This window comes from Clarias gariepinus, chromosome 17 (genome assembly GCF_024256425.1).
Source record: "Clarias gariepinus isolate MV-2021 ecotype Netherlands chromosome 17, CGAR_prim_01v2, whole genome shotgun sequence".
In the NCBI taxonomy this organism is placed as follows: Eukaryota; Metazoa; Chordata; class Actinopteri; order Siluriformes; family Clariidae; genus Clarias; species Clarias gariepinus.
Window position 1 is genome coordinate 6,522,558 of NC_071116.1, and position 18,630 is coordinate 6,541,187.

The 18,630-nt window shown below is 40.1% G+C and overlaps 1 protein-coding gene across 5 annotated transcripts; it reads left to right on the top strand.

Moving 5' to 3' along the window:
• The first annotated feature begins 1,077 nt into the window (after positions 1–1,077).
• On the top strand, positions 1,078–16,852 carry rfx3 (regulatory factor X, 3 (influences HLA class II expression)). Of its 5 annotated transcripts, XR_008365861.1 has the most exons (18): positions 1,078–1,261; positions 5,988–6,115; positions 6,202–6,290; positions 8,519–8,786; positions 9,619–9,693; positions 10,140–10,321; positions 10,417–10,536; positions 10,694–10,818; positions 10,904–11,019; positions 11,174–11,289; positions 11,378–11,532; positions 11,876–11,973; positions 12,316–12,465; positions 12,593–12,801; positions 13,393–13,546; positions 14,167–14,209; positions 14,333–15,184; positions 15,269–16,852. XR_008365861.1 is itself a non-coding variant. In XM_053515618.1 (17 exons), exons 2-17 carry the CDS (start codon positions 5,993–5,995, stop codon positions 14,572–14,574), a joined length of 2,265 nt encoding a protein of 754 aa, XP_053371593.1. In that variant the 5' UTR covers positions 1,078–1,261; positions 5,988–5,992; the 3' UTR covers positions 14,575–16,852. The 5 variants fall into 5 exon arrangements, 4 of the variants coding, with proteins under 4 accessions (XP_053371593.1, XP_053371596.1, XP_053371594.1 ...); XM_053515618.1 differs by having other exon boundaries at positions 14,333–16,852; XM_053515619.1 differs by lacking the exon at positions 1,078–1,261 and adding an exon at positions 1,677–1,766 and having other exon boundaries at positions 14,333–16,852.
• The last annotated feature ends 1,778 nt before the right edge of the window (positions 16,853–18,630 follow it).

Genomic DNA, 18,630 nt, shown 5'->3' on the forward strand with positions numbered 1-18,630 from the left:
CATGTTCACCCTGTGCTTGGTAGGTTTCCTCTGGGTACTCCGGTTTTCTCCCACAGTCCAAGGACATGCAGATTAGGCTAAATGGCATTCCCGAATTGCCTGTAGTGTGTGTTTGTGTGTGTGCCCGGCAATGGCACCCTCCAGGTGTACCCTGCCTCGTGCCCAAAGTAAATTATTTGCTAAGTTTGTTTAGAAATAATAATTATGGTAAAGGACAGAGATTTGTGCTGCTCAGGTAAATGTTAAATTATTGTATTTGAAGTTATTATGTATTGTTTAAATGCTATGCTTGGTTTTTAAGTGAGAAAGGGAATAGGTTACATTTAATTACACATTAAAGGATTAAAATAGTTATAGAAAATTTAATTGGCATATTTATAAAAATCGTGATACTATAGAATCATAATTTTAATTGGCTCCTTGGTATCGCGATGATGATGTATTGGGAGGTGAGTAGTGATTCCAATCTCTAATATCTATGTCCATCACATGATTAGAAAAAGGAGTTGAGTACAATATTTGATTGATGATTGACGTTTCCTGCATGACTACAGGTGACTAGGCTATTTTGTTTACTCTGACAATTTCTTTAAATATATAAATACACACTAATGTACAGTACTAAACCACATTCACGACATTATTTTAGTGTCCGTTCCTTTCTCTGTTTCCTCTATCAAACTTGATTATGGAGATGACGTCGAAAGCGAGGTCCCGCCCTGAATTTCTTAATTAACCGTTTCCCCAAAATAAATCAAATGTCCTTGTATATTCGTTTAATGTGCTGCAGCTAGGACGAATAAATAGTTCTATATTTCTATTAGAATATTTAATAATTTAGGCTAAAATTACTGAACAAATTAGAATAAAGTAAAAAATAATAATGATAATATTAACAACTCCTTAAAAAAGTTTTTTTTACTATTATATTTAAAATAATAATATCGGCTTTAACCGAGCTCATTTGTCAACAAATTATTCGAAAATTATTCTCACTCTCATTCGCGTTTTTGTTGCTTTACTGTGACGTAGTCCCCGCCCCGTTTATGACGTACCACCGCTCGACTCTAAGGTTAGGTTGTGCCAAAACGCGCGATGCGCTTTATAGCAACCGTTGCCCTGTGATCCGGCGCCATAGTCACCGTAGTCGTGGCGACTGTAACCCACCAACAACAACAACCAGCACCTCGCGCTCCATCCTTTTTTTTTTTTTTTTTTTAACCTCCTCTGCCATCCTCATCTCCACACACACACCGTTCAGGTGAATATATATTTTTTCCTCTTTCTGTGTACGTGTGTTTTCTTCCCTATTCACGGCTTGCATTATTATTATTATTATTATTATTATTATTATTAATAAAACACCGTCGCTTTGCTTGGACAAACGGATACATCATCGGTATTGTAAAATTATCTCTTTTCGAAGGCGCTAAGATGCTAAGTTGGTTAGCGACGCGGAGTGGGAATGATTTCGCAGCCGCTAACGCTAGCTAGCTTAGCCGCGCGCGGATACGTCCGTCCCGTGCGTCTCGCGCGAGCGCTTTTTTTGAGGAGTAAGAAGGGGGTAAAGGAAAATTAAAACAGCTTTTATTATTGTGTTTTTCTTCATATATATATATATTATGACGAACTATTGTACTGAAAACGTTTCCTGACGTGTTCGGTGGCGTATTGTTGTTCCTGTGGAAGTTACACGAAGCTCCCCAGCATCATTTCGCCTCCTCGAGGCGCAGAAGGAGCAGGTGTTCCTGAGGCGCTCGGCTCCGGTAAGCTAATTGCTAAGCTAGCTGAAGTTTAACCGACGCAACGTTAAAGGCTCGTGCGAAGCTGCTCGCGACCTTAAACCCCATTTCTCTAAAAAAAAAATGGATCCGTTTGTGGTTGTAATAAAGACCAAGACCTCTTATTAGCTGATATTCTCTCCAGCAGGTGTCTTAATAAGGGTAATGTATAAGGGACGAGTTTGACAAACGTTCGCTGGATATTCATACATTCACACACACGAATTGATATGAAATGATATTAATAGGAAATAGATTCTGAGTCAGAGCAATGTGAGGTTTGAGAGCCGTGCCTCAGGAGGTTGCTCGGTGTCTATTGTTAGAGCGCTGTCCTGTAGCTGCTGTTAGCTTAGCATAGGCTAGCCTAGCTTTCCAGAGTTCACCATTTGGTCTTTTGTTTTTTGGTGCTTGAGAAATAAGCTCGTGTTCTTTCAGCACTCCGTGACCTAATCACCACCAGTTTCCTCTTAGCTGAAACCTCAAAGTTTACTTGTGTGTTTGTTCCACCTCACAAATGATTTTTCATAGCCTAGGGAAATACATTCGAATTTCTGGCTTTCTTGTATTATTGCGTGAAAGCTGTTGTACATCTGCACAACAGCTGGGTCATTAAGTAGCATCGGTTTTTTTTATTTATAATTTTTTTTAGGGGGAGCGTCACATCATTTGTTTTCCTGGCAGTGGGTGGAAAAAAATGCTTTTGAAGTGTTTTTTGCATAAATCTTCCGGGTTTTGATTAGTGCTCGTCAGTGACAGTTAATACCGAAGTGAACATCTGGATTATTTGAAGGTATGATCATTTATTTTAATTGTTATTATAATTTGTACAAACAATCTTCAAATATATCCAAAACTGACAGATTTACCTTTTTAGCCTGTTGAACTTCTAAACATTAACAAAAAAAAACTTTTCTGCTTCAAAATGTGTTTTGGATGTGCATTCTGTCAATCATTTTACACACTTCTGTTTGGATTCTGGGGGCGGAGCCTTGAGAACAGTCAAACGTCACACTTTATTATAAAAGACTAATCCTATCTAATGCACATTGAAATAATTCCACAGTGTGCAGAAATGGTGCTCATACTCTGAGTTAAATTAGTCAGCTGTAACTGTTTTGTGCAAAAATTATAAAACAAGCATAAAAATGTCATCGTGTACCTGTTGAGCACTCGTTTTTGCAACATCTCTGGCACCGGGATCAAACTTTCCCTGCTTCTTGGCTTGACAGCTCCTGATCCCGTATTGCAAGCATTTCCGTTCACCTTTTATTACAAATTTTTTTCCCTTATTTTTTTTAATGGTTTCTCAGTGTTGCATCAGATTTCTTTGCGAGCCTTGTCGCCAACTCTTCTGTGCCCCTGTTTTCTTCATTAGGCGGAGAAACAGCTGTGCATCACGAGTAGATTGCACAGACCCTAACATGTGCTCGCTTGGCCTACGTGGAAGGGAGACCTTGCAAAGGAATAGTTCAGACCCATGATTTAAGTGTGATGCTTGATTTTCTGTAACTGTGTTAATCCCTGTGGAGTGGCAGTCATCAGATTTGGGGACTAGAGATAGAGTGCAGAATAGAATCTTGTACATAAGGTAAAGAATAGCATTCTTTCTTTCAGATTTATTACCTATAGCAGGTTTTAAGGTAATTTAAGGATTTTTTATTTATTTTCCTTTTTTATTAATATTATAATTTTTTTTGCATGATTCAGGTTTTTCAATGCATTTTATTTCCCAATATGTCCACAATTGAGGACAGAATGTCAGAAAAGGGGCTAGTTATCAGATCTCATTACTACTCGCCCAAAGGCAGACGGAGAGCAAACGAATAGGGCCGTGCCACCTGTTCTTGCTATCCTGTTCGTATTTCCAATCACTTTAAAAGCCACAGAGAGGGTTAATAATTCATATTTATCATGTGCTTACTTGTTTTTGCAGGACTGGTCATAATTTGAAAAATATTATCTTGGATTTATCTGCTCGCTCGTAACAAGGTGTAAGAAAAACAATGGTGCACTTGGGTCAGTTTAAAGGCGGTTGTGTTTAACAGGGGCTCTTGTGCTGGAGTAAGAGGCTAATGACGTAAGAGCATTCAGGACAACCTTTCCAGCAGCGGTAAAAATTGGTCTAGGAAGGGGGTTGCACATGACGGAGCTGTGCGAGAGAGAGGGAGGAAGGGAGGGAGAGTAAAAGCGAGCGCTGCCCTCCTCTTAGCCCTTTGTTAGCACTTGGCTTTTGAGACAGGGTGAGTTTGGGACTTAAGTGGGCCACAGGAGAGCACATGAATGCACGGAAGGTGCAGAGGGCCTCGGGGGGTGGGGGGGTGTGGTGTGGTGGGGGAACAGAGCATGCTGAAGAAGCCAGGCAGGTGCCTGTTTGTGGCAAGTTTTCCATCGCTCCTCATCAGGGTAAGCCAAGGAGCAGGTGGCCTTTGTTTAGAGGCTCTAGTTTATTGTGCGTGAGAATTCTGCAGGACTTTGCTTTCTTGCAAGGTTTTTAACAGTGTTGAAACGGTTTGTTGTTTATTTTATTTATAGGAGACTAGAGTTCAGGTTTATGCAGACTCCAAAAGACCGAGTATAAAATGATTTCCTAAGGCATAAACATGCGTCTGAGCACAACAGCACCTGCATCCTCCAGGTAAATGATAAACAGGAGGCGAGGAGGAGGTGCAGAGAGACGTGTTGCCATGAGCTCAGCCTCTAGGGAAAGTCTTTCAGGCTGTCGTTAAGCCGAGGGGATAATTAGCCATGAGAGACCTTGTATGTATTAAGTCTTTCCAGCTTTATCCTGAACTTTATTTTGCATGAAACTCAGGACAAGCCTGCAAAGCTTTACGGTACACGCACACCACAGGTCACAAAGCTGTAGCACTGACCAGTTGTGATTGCAGCATCAGTTTTGGACAGTGTATGGGTTCTTTGATAATGTATGACAAAATAAATGTCTTTAAATATAGACTTAAACAAAAACCTGCTGCAGGCAGCGTACAAGTCATGCGAGGTGATATCCATGCAGCACACATGTCCCTCCTGTTCATTTCCTCTCTCTCTTCAACCCCTGTTGTATTTGTATTGGTGTGGCGGGCGTCTGAGAGAGACTGTCGCTCTCGCATGAGCGCTTCATCGAGGTGAATCATGAGCCAGATTTTTCATACACCCTGTACGCAGTGGGCTGATTGATGAATCACGGGGCTTTGTGATAATCTTGGATTCTGTAGATGTGTAATTTCGGTTAGCCCGCAGCCACTTAGAGCGAAGGTTTAAAAAGGCGCAGGCTGGTGCGTGAGGCCCGAAGTGCGGAAACGTTTAATTATTAACCATTTTATTACTGTGGACACTGCGACAGGCCACGTTCAGAATGTGTAAAACAGCCTGGTTTGTTCACAGCTATTTTATCCGCGTTCTAATTCCTCACATCAGCTCTCCACGCGTCGGTTCTCGTCAAAACCGAAACATGATGAAATATTTCACAGCTTGAGTTTTGAGGCTGTTCTCGCCGCGTAATGAGCGAGGCGCAGTTAATGCCGCACTCATGTCACACAGCTGGGCCAGGTGTCTCAGTAACGTCACAGATGCAGCGATTCTTCAGGGCTTGAGCAGATGGACGCGAGCTGATAAGCGCTTTCTTCTTCTCAGCCATCCTGCGTTTCACGCTCCTTCTTTCTTTTGACAAACATTTGAGGTGTAGGTAATCTTTATCATTACATACGCTTAATTTGATTTTGGCTACAAACTTGCAGTTGTTTTTACTGATATTTACTGTTAATGGAATGGGTGAGAGTAAAAAAGAGATGCTCAGGGTCGTGCCCGAGTCAGGATCTCTGATGATGGGGTGTTAGATTTCCCATCATCACATGAAGGAAGAGGATTGAGCTCAAATTTTAGATGCATTCGGATGCATTTATTTAATCATTAACCTTCTTGTTTAAATCATATGATTCCCTTTTTCTGCTTAAAACACTGAAAGGTTATTATGGCACTTATTAGTAAATTTGGACCCTGCAGTTAACCTGACAGGTAAAATACAGCTACCTCTCTTAATTTGCAAACGTGTATCATTTAACAAGCACTGGATGATTTCCATAATCATTTAAGACACTTGTAGGTTTCTACAATGTGGTATGTTTTTGTTTTAACTTTAAGTCATGTTGAAACATATTTAATATTTAAATGTAATTGAAAGCAGCACTTTTTTTAACCCCAATGTAGGCGCCATGCAAACCCCAGAGGCTGGCGCTGACTCCTCGTCCACAGTGCCCCTCCAGACCAGCGTGCCTGTGCAGCAGCCTGCTGTAACTACCCAGCAGGTGCCCACTCAGGTGCCCATCCAGCAACAGGTCAGCTGCTCTTACCACAGTGATGAGTTTTTTTTTTTTCTTCCTTTTTTCCCTATAATTTAATGTACGCTCTGTGATTCGTGCAGGCGCAGACTGTTCAACAGGTGCAGCATGTGTACCCATCCCAAGTGCAGTATGTGGAGGAGAACAGCGGCGTCTACACCAACGGGACCATGTGAGTGCCGAGACGTGGCAAAAACACTACATCTAAAAAATAAATGATTAAAGAGTGCAAACTCCTCATATGTATGATTGATACAGTTCTGGGTTGAACAAAGATGCAAAAATGTTTTGAGTAACTTAATGTAAGGAGCTAGGTAAATAGTAAATAGTGCTGTTAATACATGCTAAGAAAAAACAAATGAGAATATGATCGTGTAGCTGAACGTGTTGACCTCGTTGACAAAATAATTTTTAGGTTTAAATTTGTGTTTAATGTGATATGACTAGGACAGAGATGGATATTTAGTTAAAAATAACATCTAATGCCTAAAGACAGATATGGAATCTCTGTAGTCACATCTGTTTTCTCTCATAATGCATTTTCACACAAAGCAGTGTTTTTAAGCTTACTTCTTACAAACCTGACTCATCGGTTCACCACATAGTTGGATATTTTTTCTGCGTTTCCTTCACCAATACACCTGTGATAATCACATCATGTCTTGTGTCCGGTATTAAATCTGGCAGAAGTAAGGATGGGCAAGCATCTGTTTCTGTCAACGAACACAACACCAAGTAGGGTCGTAACCAAAACCCCACAACCACCACTTGGGGGCGGGGGTGGGGGTGGGGCGGGGATCCCAAGCTTAAGTTTGTTCGGTTGCCCGACAACAAAAGAGACACATTTCACCCTGTTTTTTTTCCTGAATGTCTGGCCTGGCTTTTTGAGCTACAGGGATGAGGAAGCCGAGAAACCGTCTTGTCACAAAAACATGTTGGTGCTGATGGCACTTGAGCCTCAGGGGTGTAAATTGTGTGCAGTCACCTGACAATGACTGCAAGTTATTGGCAAAAGGTCTTACAGAAGGCATCTTCTTGCTGTGCTGTGCTGGAGAGCACTTCACTAAGCTTGCACGCATGAAGTGAAGGACACGGACCAGACAATGATACTAATTCAGTAAATGACATCTGAGCACTTTATTTTTTTCTTTTTCATTTTTATAGTCTATATGATGTAGCACACGTCTCATTAGTTTTATTTCACGTATTAAAGTCACTGGAAACCTGTCAATTATGCGCCTTTGATGAGATTAGTCCCGAAACCTATAGAAAAAGATAGATAGATAGATAGATAGATAGATAGATAGGTAATAGAAAAAGAAAGTAAAAGCGTAATGTGAGATAATGACTGTGACATGGTTCATAATGAAATATTTGTACTGTAATCAGTTTTTTTATTTAAATATTATGAGCAGAAGGTCTACTTAATATATTTAATCTAAAGCCATGACAAAGAACAAAATGTCATTTTGGATTTTGGACTACGGTATTGGCATTGGACTACGGTTCAGAAAATCCCAGGTTCAAACCCCACAACCACCAAGTTGCCACTGTTGGGTCCTTGAGCAAGGCCCTTAACCCTTAACTGCTCAGATGTGTAATGAGATAAAAAAAAAAGAAAAAGTAAGTCGCTCTGGATAAGAGCGTCTGCCAAATGCCTAAATTTAAGAACTTTCAAAGAGGTGAATAATTAACAAAGCTTCTATGAAGTTACCGTTAAGAGTGAGGTTTCAGGTTTTATTTTATTTTTTGTCGCTTTCACACATTTTTTAAATTATTATTGCATCATCCTTATCATATTGGGTGAAAACGGTGTCCAAACCAGTAGTGGGTGGTAAACTGGTAGAAAAGGGATACCAATTAAAATTTGTCAGCTGGTTGAAATGTTCTGCTGTAGTTGTGCAAAGCTACAAGGGAACCTCATGTGTGCTCTAAAATGTTACTTGGCATAGCAGTGCTGTTGCAGAGAGCAGGCATCGTGACTGTTTTGGCTTGTGCTTTTCACATTAAGAATCACAAAACTGTGTGGCAGTCACATAGTCCTTTTTTTTTTTTTTTTTTTTTTTTTTTTACATTATTCTACTACTTTATGCTGCATTACGTACAGTTTTCTGTATCTGTGCTACTTTTAAAATTCTGCTTACTCCCAAAAGTGAAGAGCAGGAAAAAAATTCTAGGCTTTAAGAAGAGAAGCAAACGCCCACTTGGACAAATGTTGGTTAGGGAAGAAAAGAACTGGATTACATTTCCATAAAATCTGTATGATTTATGTATGCAGTGTTCAGGGGATTTCATGACCTAGTCATGGCTGGACTTGAAAGTGATGTACAATATGTAAATCCTCACAAAAAGATGTTCATGGCTGCTTATATAATTGTGCGCGTGTGTGTATTACTTTAGACGCACATACTCGTACTCCGAGCCGCAGCTGTACAGTCAGAACAGCAGTGGAAGCTACTTTGACACACAAGGTGCCGCACCACAGGTGAGCACGGTGGTAACGACTCACAGCTTGACCAACAACGGCAGCACTAATGGCGGCCTGGCTATGGGCCTCACGGGGGGTCAGATCATCAGCAGCTCAGGGGCGTACCTGATCGGTTCCAATGCCATGGACGGCTCTTCTCCTCACACTGCAGCGCAGACCACCAGGGCCTCTCCCGCTACGGTACAACAAAACTCAGTCATCAAATCCTTGTTACATGCTTTTTCTCACGGTGAAAGTTCAACACTTAACCCTCATGTTCTGTTTGAGTTAAAATAAATAGTTGACACTGTTGTGCTTTCTTAAGTAGATATAAAATGTTGTATTTAAGAAAATAATGACTGGAAAGGTTTTTAAACAGGACTTTTCTTGTTTCTTGTCACGGCTGTGTACACGAGCACAAGTAATTTGTGTCTTAAAACGTGGCTAATTAATAATAAGTAATTGATTTTAATATTTTGGTTATTTTATACACAAGTATATAGTCATAAACACTAGTACTAAACAGAACATGAGTGTTAACCAGGAATTTCTTTTGAACATTTTCTTCTCAAGCAGTGAGCTCTAAGATGATGAATAGATCTGTTTTGACCTCTGGTGGTAAGGTGTGGTAGTGTTCTCTAAAAGACCAGTGTGTGCTGCTTTGCAGAAATGTTGCATGGTTCAAACCTCTGTTTCAAAGGAGCATTTCTCCCAAACATGTCTACATGAATAAAACTATTCCTTGTGGTACTATTCACATTTTTGGGAGAATTATTTCTTTGAATCGAGTATACGTGAACAGTTTTATTTATGTGAATCTGCTGTGCTGTCTTGCTCTGTGTCTCATTTGGTGGTCGGGAAGCTTGACGCAGTTTTTATTTTCTGCAAATCTGTACTGATTACTGCAGATCTTGGTGGTTTTCAGTATGGATCTCTGTCGCTACAGCTTTTGTTTTATTCCCCCTCCCCTTTCCCCTTCTTTGTTTTATTTCCCCCCCTCCGTTTTTTTTCCTTTTGCTCTTTGGTCTATCAGATTGAAATGGCGATTGAGACGCTCCAAAAGTCTGAGGGTTTGTCCAGTCAGAGAAGTTCACTGCTCAACAGCCATGTAAGTCATAAAAATATAATGATGATCCCTTGTTCTTTTTCTCACTGTCCACCCTCATTTTTTGCGCTCTGTCTGTTTTATCCCTCTTTAGGTGGTGGGGCTTAGGCAGCTTTCTCTGTATTATATCTAAAGATCAAAGTCTTGCAAGTAGCTTTGGGCGATTATATGAATATAGGACATTTTATAAAAAAGAATTTAATAAACGTAAATTTGATTTATAGATTTCATGCATGATTATACAATTACCTTTTCCAAAACTTTTAAGGATGTTGTGATATATAAAAAGAAATCGCACAGCCCTACTTGCAAATGTGAAACTTCAATATAATCAGTGTCACTAGAGTTTCAAAATAATGTTCCTCCCTTTTTGTGCTTTCTAATGTGGAATCCTTTACTTTTGTGAAGTCACAAAAATAGTTAAACACCATGATCGTGCTGTTCTACAGCTGCAGTGGCTTCTGGATAACTATGAGACTGCAGAGGGGGTGAGTCTTCCTCGCTCCACACTCTACAGCCACTACCTGCGCCACTGCCAGGAGCAGAAGCTCGATCCGGTCAACGCTGCGTCATTTGGGAAACTCATCCGCTCCATTTTCATGGGTCTGCGCACACGCCGCCTTGGAACCAGGTTTTTTTCCTTTTTCCCCCCATTAAACATGTAACTTTACTGATCTTTCTGCATTAATGAGTGTCTCACAGCTATCGTTGTATTTTGAAATACAGAGGGAACTCAAAGTATCATTATTATGGGATCCGTGTGAAGCCAGACTCGCCTCTGAACCGGCTGCAGGAGGACATGCAGTACATGGCACTGCGGCAGCAGCCTGTGCATCAGAAACAGAGGTATATTCCTCCTCCCTTGTAGAATTTTTCTGATGTGCTTTTTGTATTGGTGGATACTTTCCTGAAATAGATTTTTTTTTTATGACGTAAATGCTATAATTATGATACTGCAGAAGTCCCAGATAGAGCTTTTTATTAACATCCTGTAATTTTACAGGTTCAAGTCTGTGCAGAAGACAGATGGCTTTTTAGGAGACAACTACTCAAGCAGCGGGCATCATAATCCCAATGCTGCCGAGCAGACAGTCCTTGCACAGAGCCAGCACCATCAGCAGTTCCTGGGTAAGGAGGCTGCAACGGAGCGTATTATAAATATGTGAGGTTTCAATGATGGAATGATTTTAACCAACATAACTCCGACTCGCAGACGCATCTCGAGCCATCCCCGAGTTTGTAGAGCTCGATCTTGGAGAGAATGCGGTGGACGGTGTTAGCACTGAGGACATCAAAGCTCTTCAGATACTATACAGGGAACACTGCGAGGTATTTTTCATTTTCTAGGATCTATTTCTAATATTTAAACTTGACATTGCTGTTTTCATTCACGTGCCTGTAAAATTTTATTTCCTTCCACAATTTAAATTTAGGTTTTAAATTTTAGAAGATAAATTCTGCTTTATATTCTTTTGGGTGACAGGCCATCTTAGACGTGGTGGTAAACCTCCAGTTTAGCTTAATAGAGAAGCTGTGGCAGACGTTCTGGCGATATTGTCCTTCCAACTCGATAGAGGGCATCACCACGATGGAAAACAGGTGCTTTGCTGTTCATTACTACCTCCAAGCACCAATAGCCCAAAAATCAATAATTGTTTTAAAGCAAACGGGGGTTATTTGTGTACAGCGGGATGAGTGAGATTGAGGGGCGTCTGCCACGTGCCAGGCTGTTGCTGCTCTGCCAGAGTGAGGCCGTGCTGAAGTGGATGAACACCTGCGATCACCTGATGTACCAGGCTCTAGTGGAGATCCTCATCCCTGATGTCCTCAGACCCATTCCTAGTAAGCAGAACTCTTCCTTATTACAAAGGGTGTCAAAAATTCTTGCATCCAGGTACCTCTTTAAATGTAAATTTAATTTGTCATGACATTATTGATGGACCTGTTTGTTTTAACTGTAAATGTGTTTAATCCAAATAATAATTCATACAGATGTCACTACATAAGTTTAACCATGCTGAAAAAGGATCACCAATATGATTTTTAATATTATTAATAGTACAATGTCTCTTTTCTTAAATCGACTACTAATGTAATTACTATGTTATTTTAGATTCTATTGTCCAGTTGCTGTATTATTAGCCTGAATTGGAGTATACAGTTATACCATCTTCCTCCTCTCCAGGTGCCTTGACTCAAGCCATCCGAAACTTTGCCAAAAGCCTTGAGGGCTGGCTGACCAACGCCATGAGCGCCATTCCCCAGAAGATGATCCAGACCAAGGTCGGCTAACACTGCTAACAGCATGTGCTTTGATAAAACAAAATCCTTTTCTCAATTCCTTATACTAATCGGCATAAATGCTGCAGGGTTGAAGACTTTTTGTTTAGTCATTTGTATAGTTTGTATTAAGTGCCTTGTCTAACAAAGTTTATTTAGAAAAACAAGGATTTAAATGAAAGTGTTTTGGTATGGGTAAATGATTACCAACAGGGTGGTGGGTTGGCTTTGCCCCTTCATTTGCAAAGATGTATATTTCTCCCCACACACGTAATCATTTAGCTTGCATTAGGCCAGCAGCCAATTACATGACACTGATGTGTAACATTGTTTTCTGTGCGCCAGGTATCCGCTGTTAGTGCCTTTGCGCAGACCCTGCGCAGATACACGTCTCTGAACCATCTGGCTCAGGCAGCGCGAGCTGTCCTGCAGAACACCTCACAGATCAACCAGATGCTCAGTGACCTGAACCGTGTGGACTTTGCCAATGTGCAGGTGAATCTCAGTTCACACTTTATATTCTTCTGCACAAGTCCGTCTTTGTGGTCCATTTTTCTTGTCCCTGTCAGTCTTAGACTGTAGTGGCAGCGGTGCCAATACATGTGCGTGTCATGTTGTGTAGGAACAGGCATCGTGGGTCTGCCAGTGCGAGGAGGGCATGGTGCAGCGACTCGAGCAGGACTTCAAGGCTACACTGCAGCAGCAGAGCTCCTTGGAGCAGTGGGCCGCATGGCTCGACAACGTGGTCAGTCAGGTCCTTAAACCATATGAGGACAGACCGAGTTTTCCGAAAGCGGCCCGACAGTTCCTGCTCAAGTGGTCCTTTTATAGGCAAGCTCCTCTCTACTGTTCCTCTATTGTGTTGTTATTGCCACCATTTTTCTGTTATGATTGAGTTTAACAGGGCCTCTTATGGAGGTGCCTCAAGCCAGTTTTATTGAACATATAACATTAGGGGACTTGCATTATACTGAGGACTATAAAGGACTGTTTTATTACCATATCTCAGGTGCCAATATCTCACAAACAATTTAAAATGCAGGAAAATGGTCTTTTCTCTCACTTATTTCTGCACTAGATGTAGTTTGCCTTTTGGAAACATGCATACAATTTTAGGACTGATCTAAAGAATGGCAAATGTGTTTTAGGATTATATGTAATTTTGGTATAAGCGAGGACTGGTAAGATTGCCCTTCCTATCTGTAAAGGCAATTTCCTCCAGTAGTGGCGATAGATATGAAAATAAATAAATGTTATTGTAATTCATGCTTTTAACAATTTTTACAATGTCCAGTTGATCAAGGAAAGTATTGCAATTTTAATCATGTGTTACTTGTTCTTATTGAATATTCTTTGGCTAAGCCTATGAGTTATAATGAGTCTTATTACAAGTTTTAAACATGTCCTTGTGTTACCTTGTAGCTCAATGGTGATCAGGGACTTGACCCTACGCAGTGCTGCCAGCTTCGGCTCCTTCCACCTGATCCGGTTGCTCTATGACGAGTACATGTTCTACCTAGTGGAGCACCGTGTCGCCCAGGCAACCGGAGAAACACCTATTGGGGTTATGGGAGAGGTATGGAATTTATGCTTATCTGAAAAATCAGATGCGTTTTCATCTGAAATAATATCGTTGCCAAATTAAACTCCATGTGGACTGAGGTTTTGCAACTTGATTAACTAATTAATCATTAGCTTCAATCATATCTCTGCACATTCATGAATATAATTGGTCAGAAGGTGTTAATTTTCTTTAACATCAGCTGTTTAGAGTTTCTCCCAGTGAGCTCATTCTAATATGGAATTGTTTTTGTAGCCTACTGAACATGACACCATGGGGTGTTTTATTCCTCAAATGGTACTTACGGAGTGCTTTATCAGCATAGGTCTGCCAATAAGCATATATTGTGTCAGAATCCCTGATGTGCAGTTTAAGGCGAGACACAATGCCTGATTGGGCAGTTAATCATTTACTGACTGGGCTGTTGGAAGACATGTTTTGGTTGGCTGTATGAGCTGTCTCTTGAAAAGATTTAATTTGTTGGCAAGCAACACCAGGTGAGTGGTTGTTTTGGCTCATTAGACAGACCACTCATTGCGAGCATGTACATTTTAGGCTTTCCTTACATATACAGGACTTTCAAATGTACATTGTGGAGTTCATAATCCAGATTCAATAGTGTTTTTTTTTTGTAGTTTGATGACCTGAATACCATGTCACCTACCAACATTGATAAAGGTAATCGTGGCCTACAGTTTGTAGCTTTCTATATATTTTCTTAGTAGGAACCTAATTGTGAGGTAAAGTTAAAAGCTTAGTGTAACAGTCACCATACTAAATGAAAACATTTCCATCTATCAGATGAAGTAAGCGAGATGGACAGCGAGCTGGATGAGGAAATGCAGGACGCAGGCGAGCCGCTGACCAAGCAAGAGAAGGCAGAGGCTGAGGTTATTCAGGTTCTGCAGGTGGGGACTATGGAGGATGGAAGCAGCGCTGTGGTAGGCATGGTCCAGCCAGAAATGTTGAGTACATTGGTGGTGCAGCAGCAATCCACAATCCGTCACTGCGGTGGAGCTGGCAACGCCTACGCCTCTGTGTGACACTTTCACCAGCTCTCAACTTCTTTTTTTCTTTTTTATTCCTCCACACAACACCTCTTCTTTAGTCATATTCATTTACATCTCATCCTTATTTGTCAACATGTAACACACCCATTTATGTTCAGCAGGGTCTGATCACAACACTATATCAGCAGATGCTTCAGTCTTGCACTGCCATTTTATGAACTTCATTGATGTGATCACCCTATTTGATTATGAGCAACCCATGAAGGAGAGCAGGTGCTTAACATTGATGGTCTTACACTGATGAGGATGGGTAATATTCTTTCTTTCAGATGACGAAGGACTCAAATTCAAGCCACTGGATTCACAGGAAAATCAAACACCACCGAATCTCAATGTACTTGTACTTTTGGTCATTGTTTACGTTGTTTTTGTGTTTATTTTAAATTCCCACCCCCGTGGCTGTGTGTCGGAGTCGGAATTCTTGCTGTGTATTGTGCTGCTAAAACCTCAAGCGAGCTGGCCAGAGATGGGACAGCCTCGTCCTTGAGCCGTTCTCCTTGCCTTCTGTTTGTCGAATCAGTCTCTTGGTCTGGTCTTAGGAGAGGATTTGTTTTACATCCTCTACATATCTGGTGCAGACCTGGTGAGTTTTGCAGTTTTGGTGAGGTATGATTTGGACCAAAAAAAAAACAGGAAGTGTTGATTTTCTTTTTTTTGTCTGTTCCAGGCTGTCCTACAGCTTCACGTCCTCTCCTGTGTTGTGTCGTAAAAAAAAAAAACAAGCTAATGTCAGGGATTTAATGTACCTCGGGTTCATGCTAGTGCCTTAACCCAGCAACAGCTTTTCTGTTTCTTCGAAGCTACCGCATCGCACTGAGGGAGGCAGTTTTTTTTTCTTCTTTTTTTAAACTAGAACACTGATATCTTACACCTGATCAGCATGAGTTGATTGTTTAGTAAGGGATTTGCTTGCTTGCGTGTGTCTGCGTGTGTATGAGTTGTTTGTGTAACCGTCGCCCTACCTCACACCAGTGGTGCCAGCCGTTGGACGAACGCCCCACAAGTTTTGATGTGCGTTGCGTCGTACTGTTTAACCTTGTCAATTTCATCAGTCATTCCCTTTGTTCCACACTGGATATCTGTACAGGGGACCAAAACTTGCTATTTGCTATGGTATCGTATAAATATAAATAAATATATATTGGTATAAAAAAAGTATATATATGTATATATAAAAATACAGACGCACGTGTGTATATGTATTATATATTTATACCAATATTTATTTATTTATATATCGATCCGTACACTGTCTGTGAAGAGAGTTCAGACTGTATGTCATTTTGATATACAACATTTGGAGATTTGTGGGGGTGGGGTCATCCAGTTAATCTGAGAGAGAAGGATTTATACATGTATAAATATATTTAAAACTGGAAACTAGTGTGTAGTGGTAAACGCTGCAGACTATATAATGGACTACTTTAATGATTATTTTGGTATTTGGACTTAATGATTGTTGCATAATAGGAAAAAGTTCACTGGAAAACAATACTGTCTTAACTACTGACTTTTTTTTTTTGGTAACATTTTTGGATATGATTTTTCTGCACAATATTTCCTCTCATCACTAAATCTTCTACAGGGAGGTCAAGTGTTAATCATGGTCTTGTGTAGAATGATTCTTGAATTATCTGTCAAAGTACCTGAATCATGACTGTTTCTTTGCAACTGAGTGCAATCTGTGATCGAGTATGAAAAGTAAAAAAAAAAAAAAAAATCACTCTGTACGGCAAAGAGCTGCCACTAAATCTGACCAAAACTGAGGCAGCTGCCAGGAAATACAGAGATTGTGATACTGAGGTGCGTAATTCTCTGCCACTTTTTTTCCCCCTTTTGATTTCTATTTTTATTATAGTGCCCTTTGTATGAATGTGTGAATTGTGTCGAATCCTCTTGTGCCTGGAGTGAGAAGAGCTCTTAGCCATTAGTTTTAAATCAAAGTGCTTTTTGGTCTTGCATGCTTTTTTTTTTTTTTATTATTATTGTGCTGCTACTAGAATGTCATGGTTTTGCAGTTTTTTTTATATATATATATATATTGTGCCAGTGCACAAGTTTATTCCTTGCCTGTTGAGTTTTTGCCATATTAATGAGAAGCCTACTGTTTTAATTAAATTAGCTATTAATTATTTATTTGACTAAAGACCCCAAATGCCCTACCCATTTTTTTATGTCGCACTGAAGAAGTTGGCCTTGCTAGATTTGATGGCTATGTCCCAAATCACAAACTACTGTACATTTAAACTCATTGGAGTGTTTGTTTTTTAATAGAGACATGGCTAATGTCTGAGGAGCAGCTGTAATTTCACTTGACACACAAAATAGCTGTATAGTGAACTATGCAGTTAAGCCATTTAAGCTTCAATCTCAAGCCGCATCCCAACCGCCATATCACTAAAAATATTTAGTCACTTTTCATCTCTTCAGAGCCTTAACATTTTAAACATGATTTAATTTTATAGAATCTCTTATCCTCCTAATTCTAATTAATAATTTTTCACAACATTAAAATCCAGTTAAACGTGTATAAAATGCTCAGCATGGACCATAGAAATGTCAGATATTTTTGTCCACATGATAAAATAACATTATGCTGTTTGGAAAGTGGCTGATCTCTGAACTGGACCTTTCTTTACAGTAAACGCTGTTGTGTTTCTACTCCCTAAATGTTAGAATTAGATGTAGATTGCTCAGCGTGTGTGGTTTTTGGACAGAGCCAATCCTAACCGTGACATAAGGTGTGCATCACTTAAAGGCTGTGAACAACACATGACTTAAACATATCAAAACCCCTGAGCTGGAGTGAACAGGAAAAGGCTCTTCTAGTTCTAGCAAGGCAGCTTCACTGGGAAAAAAAAAAAAAGACTTCAGTGCCTTCAATTTCACCAAGACCTCCAGGAGCAGACAATGTGTTTGCCCACTTCTGCAATTATTATAACCATAAGAGCAGCACAGTCAAGTTTAAGCTGTGTGCTCAAAAGAAGGTCTACACTTACACATAGTTCAGGTGTCCCTACTGTCCAACATCCTTTACCATTAATGCACTCACATACACATCTACCCACAGATATGCACACTTAGAGGCACATCCATGACTTCATCTCACGGCTGTGGTGACTGACACCTGTATTAATCTCTCAAATTGGGAAACATAGAACTCTTGAGGAGTCTACCAATAAAACTGCACTATCCCAGTCATCACAAACATTCTCTTTTTTCCTTTTCCTCCTTTATTTTTGTAGCGTGGTCGTGGATGTTTTTAATTTCTTTTATGCTTTCGGAATATTTTAAGTGCCATTTGACAGTTTACGTAGTGCGCCGTGGCCTGCTGTAGCACGTTCTAATGCAAGCACAAGCGTCGTGGTACTCACGAACCGCTCTGCTCTGGAAAGCAGTCTTAGTTGTAAATATTGAGCTAAATCGGATGGTTATTTATTTACTCACCCTTTCTTTAACCACTAAAGTGTACATTGTGATTTTTTTTTTTTTGCACCCTTTCTCTTTTTGGATGACGTATTGTACTTTACATATACATACAATTTGCATTTTCTTTTTTTTGTGTTGCTCCAATTTCTCTTAGTAAATTATATTCTCTGAAAAATTGGTAAGAGCTAACCAATATGTGTAGAGTGATTTGTATTGTGTATTTTACATGAAGGATGACAAAACTGGGGAACTTTTATATTTATAAAGTCATATATTCACATTTTAGTGTGTCGTTCACAAGGAAAAATAGAAGAAATATCCAAGACACATGTAGTTTGGTTTTTCTGAATATTTCAGACTTGAGCTCAGGCTAGCTTCTTAGTGTTGTTTACTTACTTGTGGCTTTTCTTTCAATTAATAAACTTTTCCTTGTTGAAAAGACTTGTCTCGCCGCTGGTGTTGCTAAGCTCTACCCATGCTTAAGTTGCAGCTTTTCCTGACAAAATTTCATAAACGCTACACAAACAATATAGAAATAGATTTAGATCAAAATTGCTTTTCTGCTTACCATGGATGTAAAGAGTAGTCATGTTACCATAG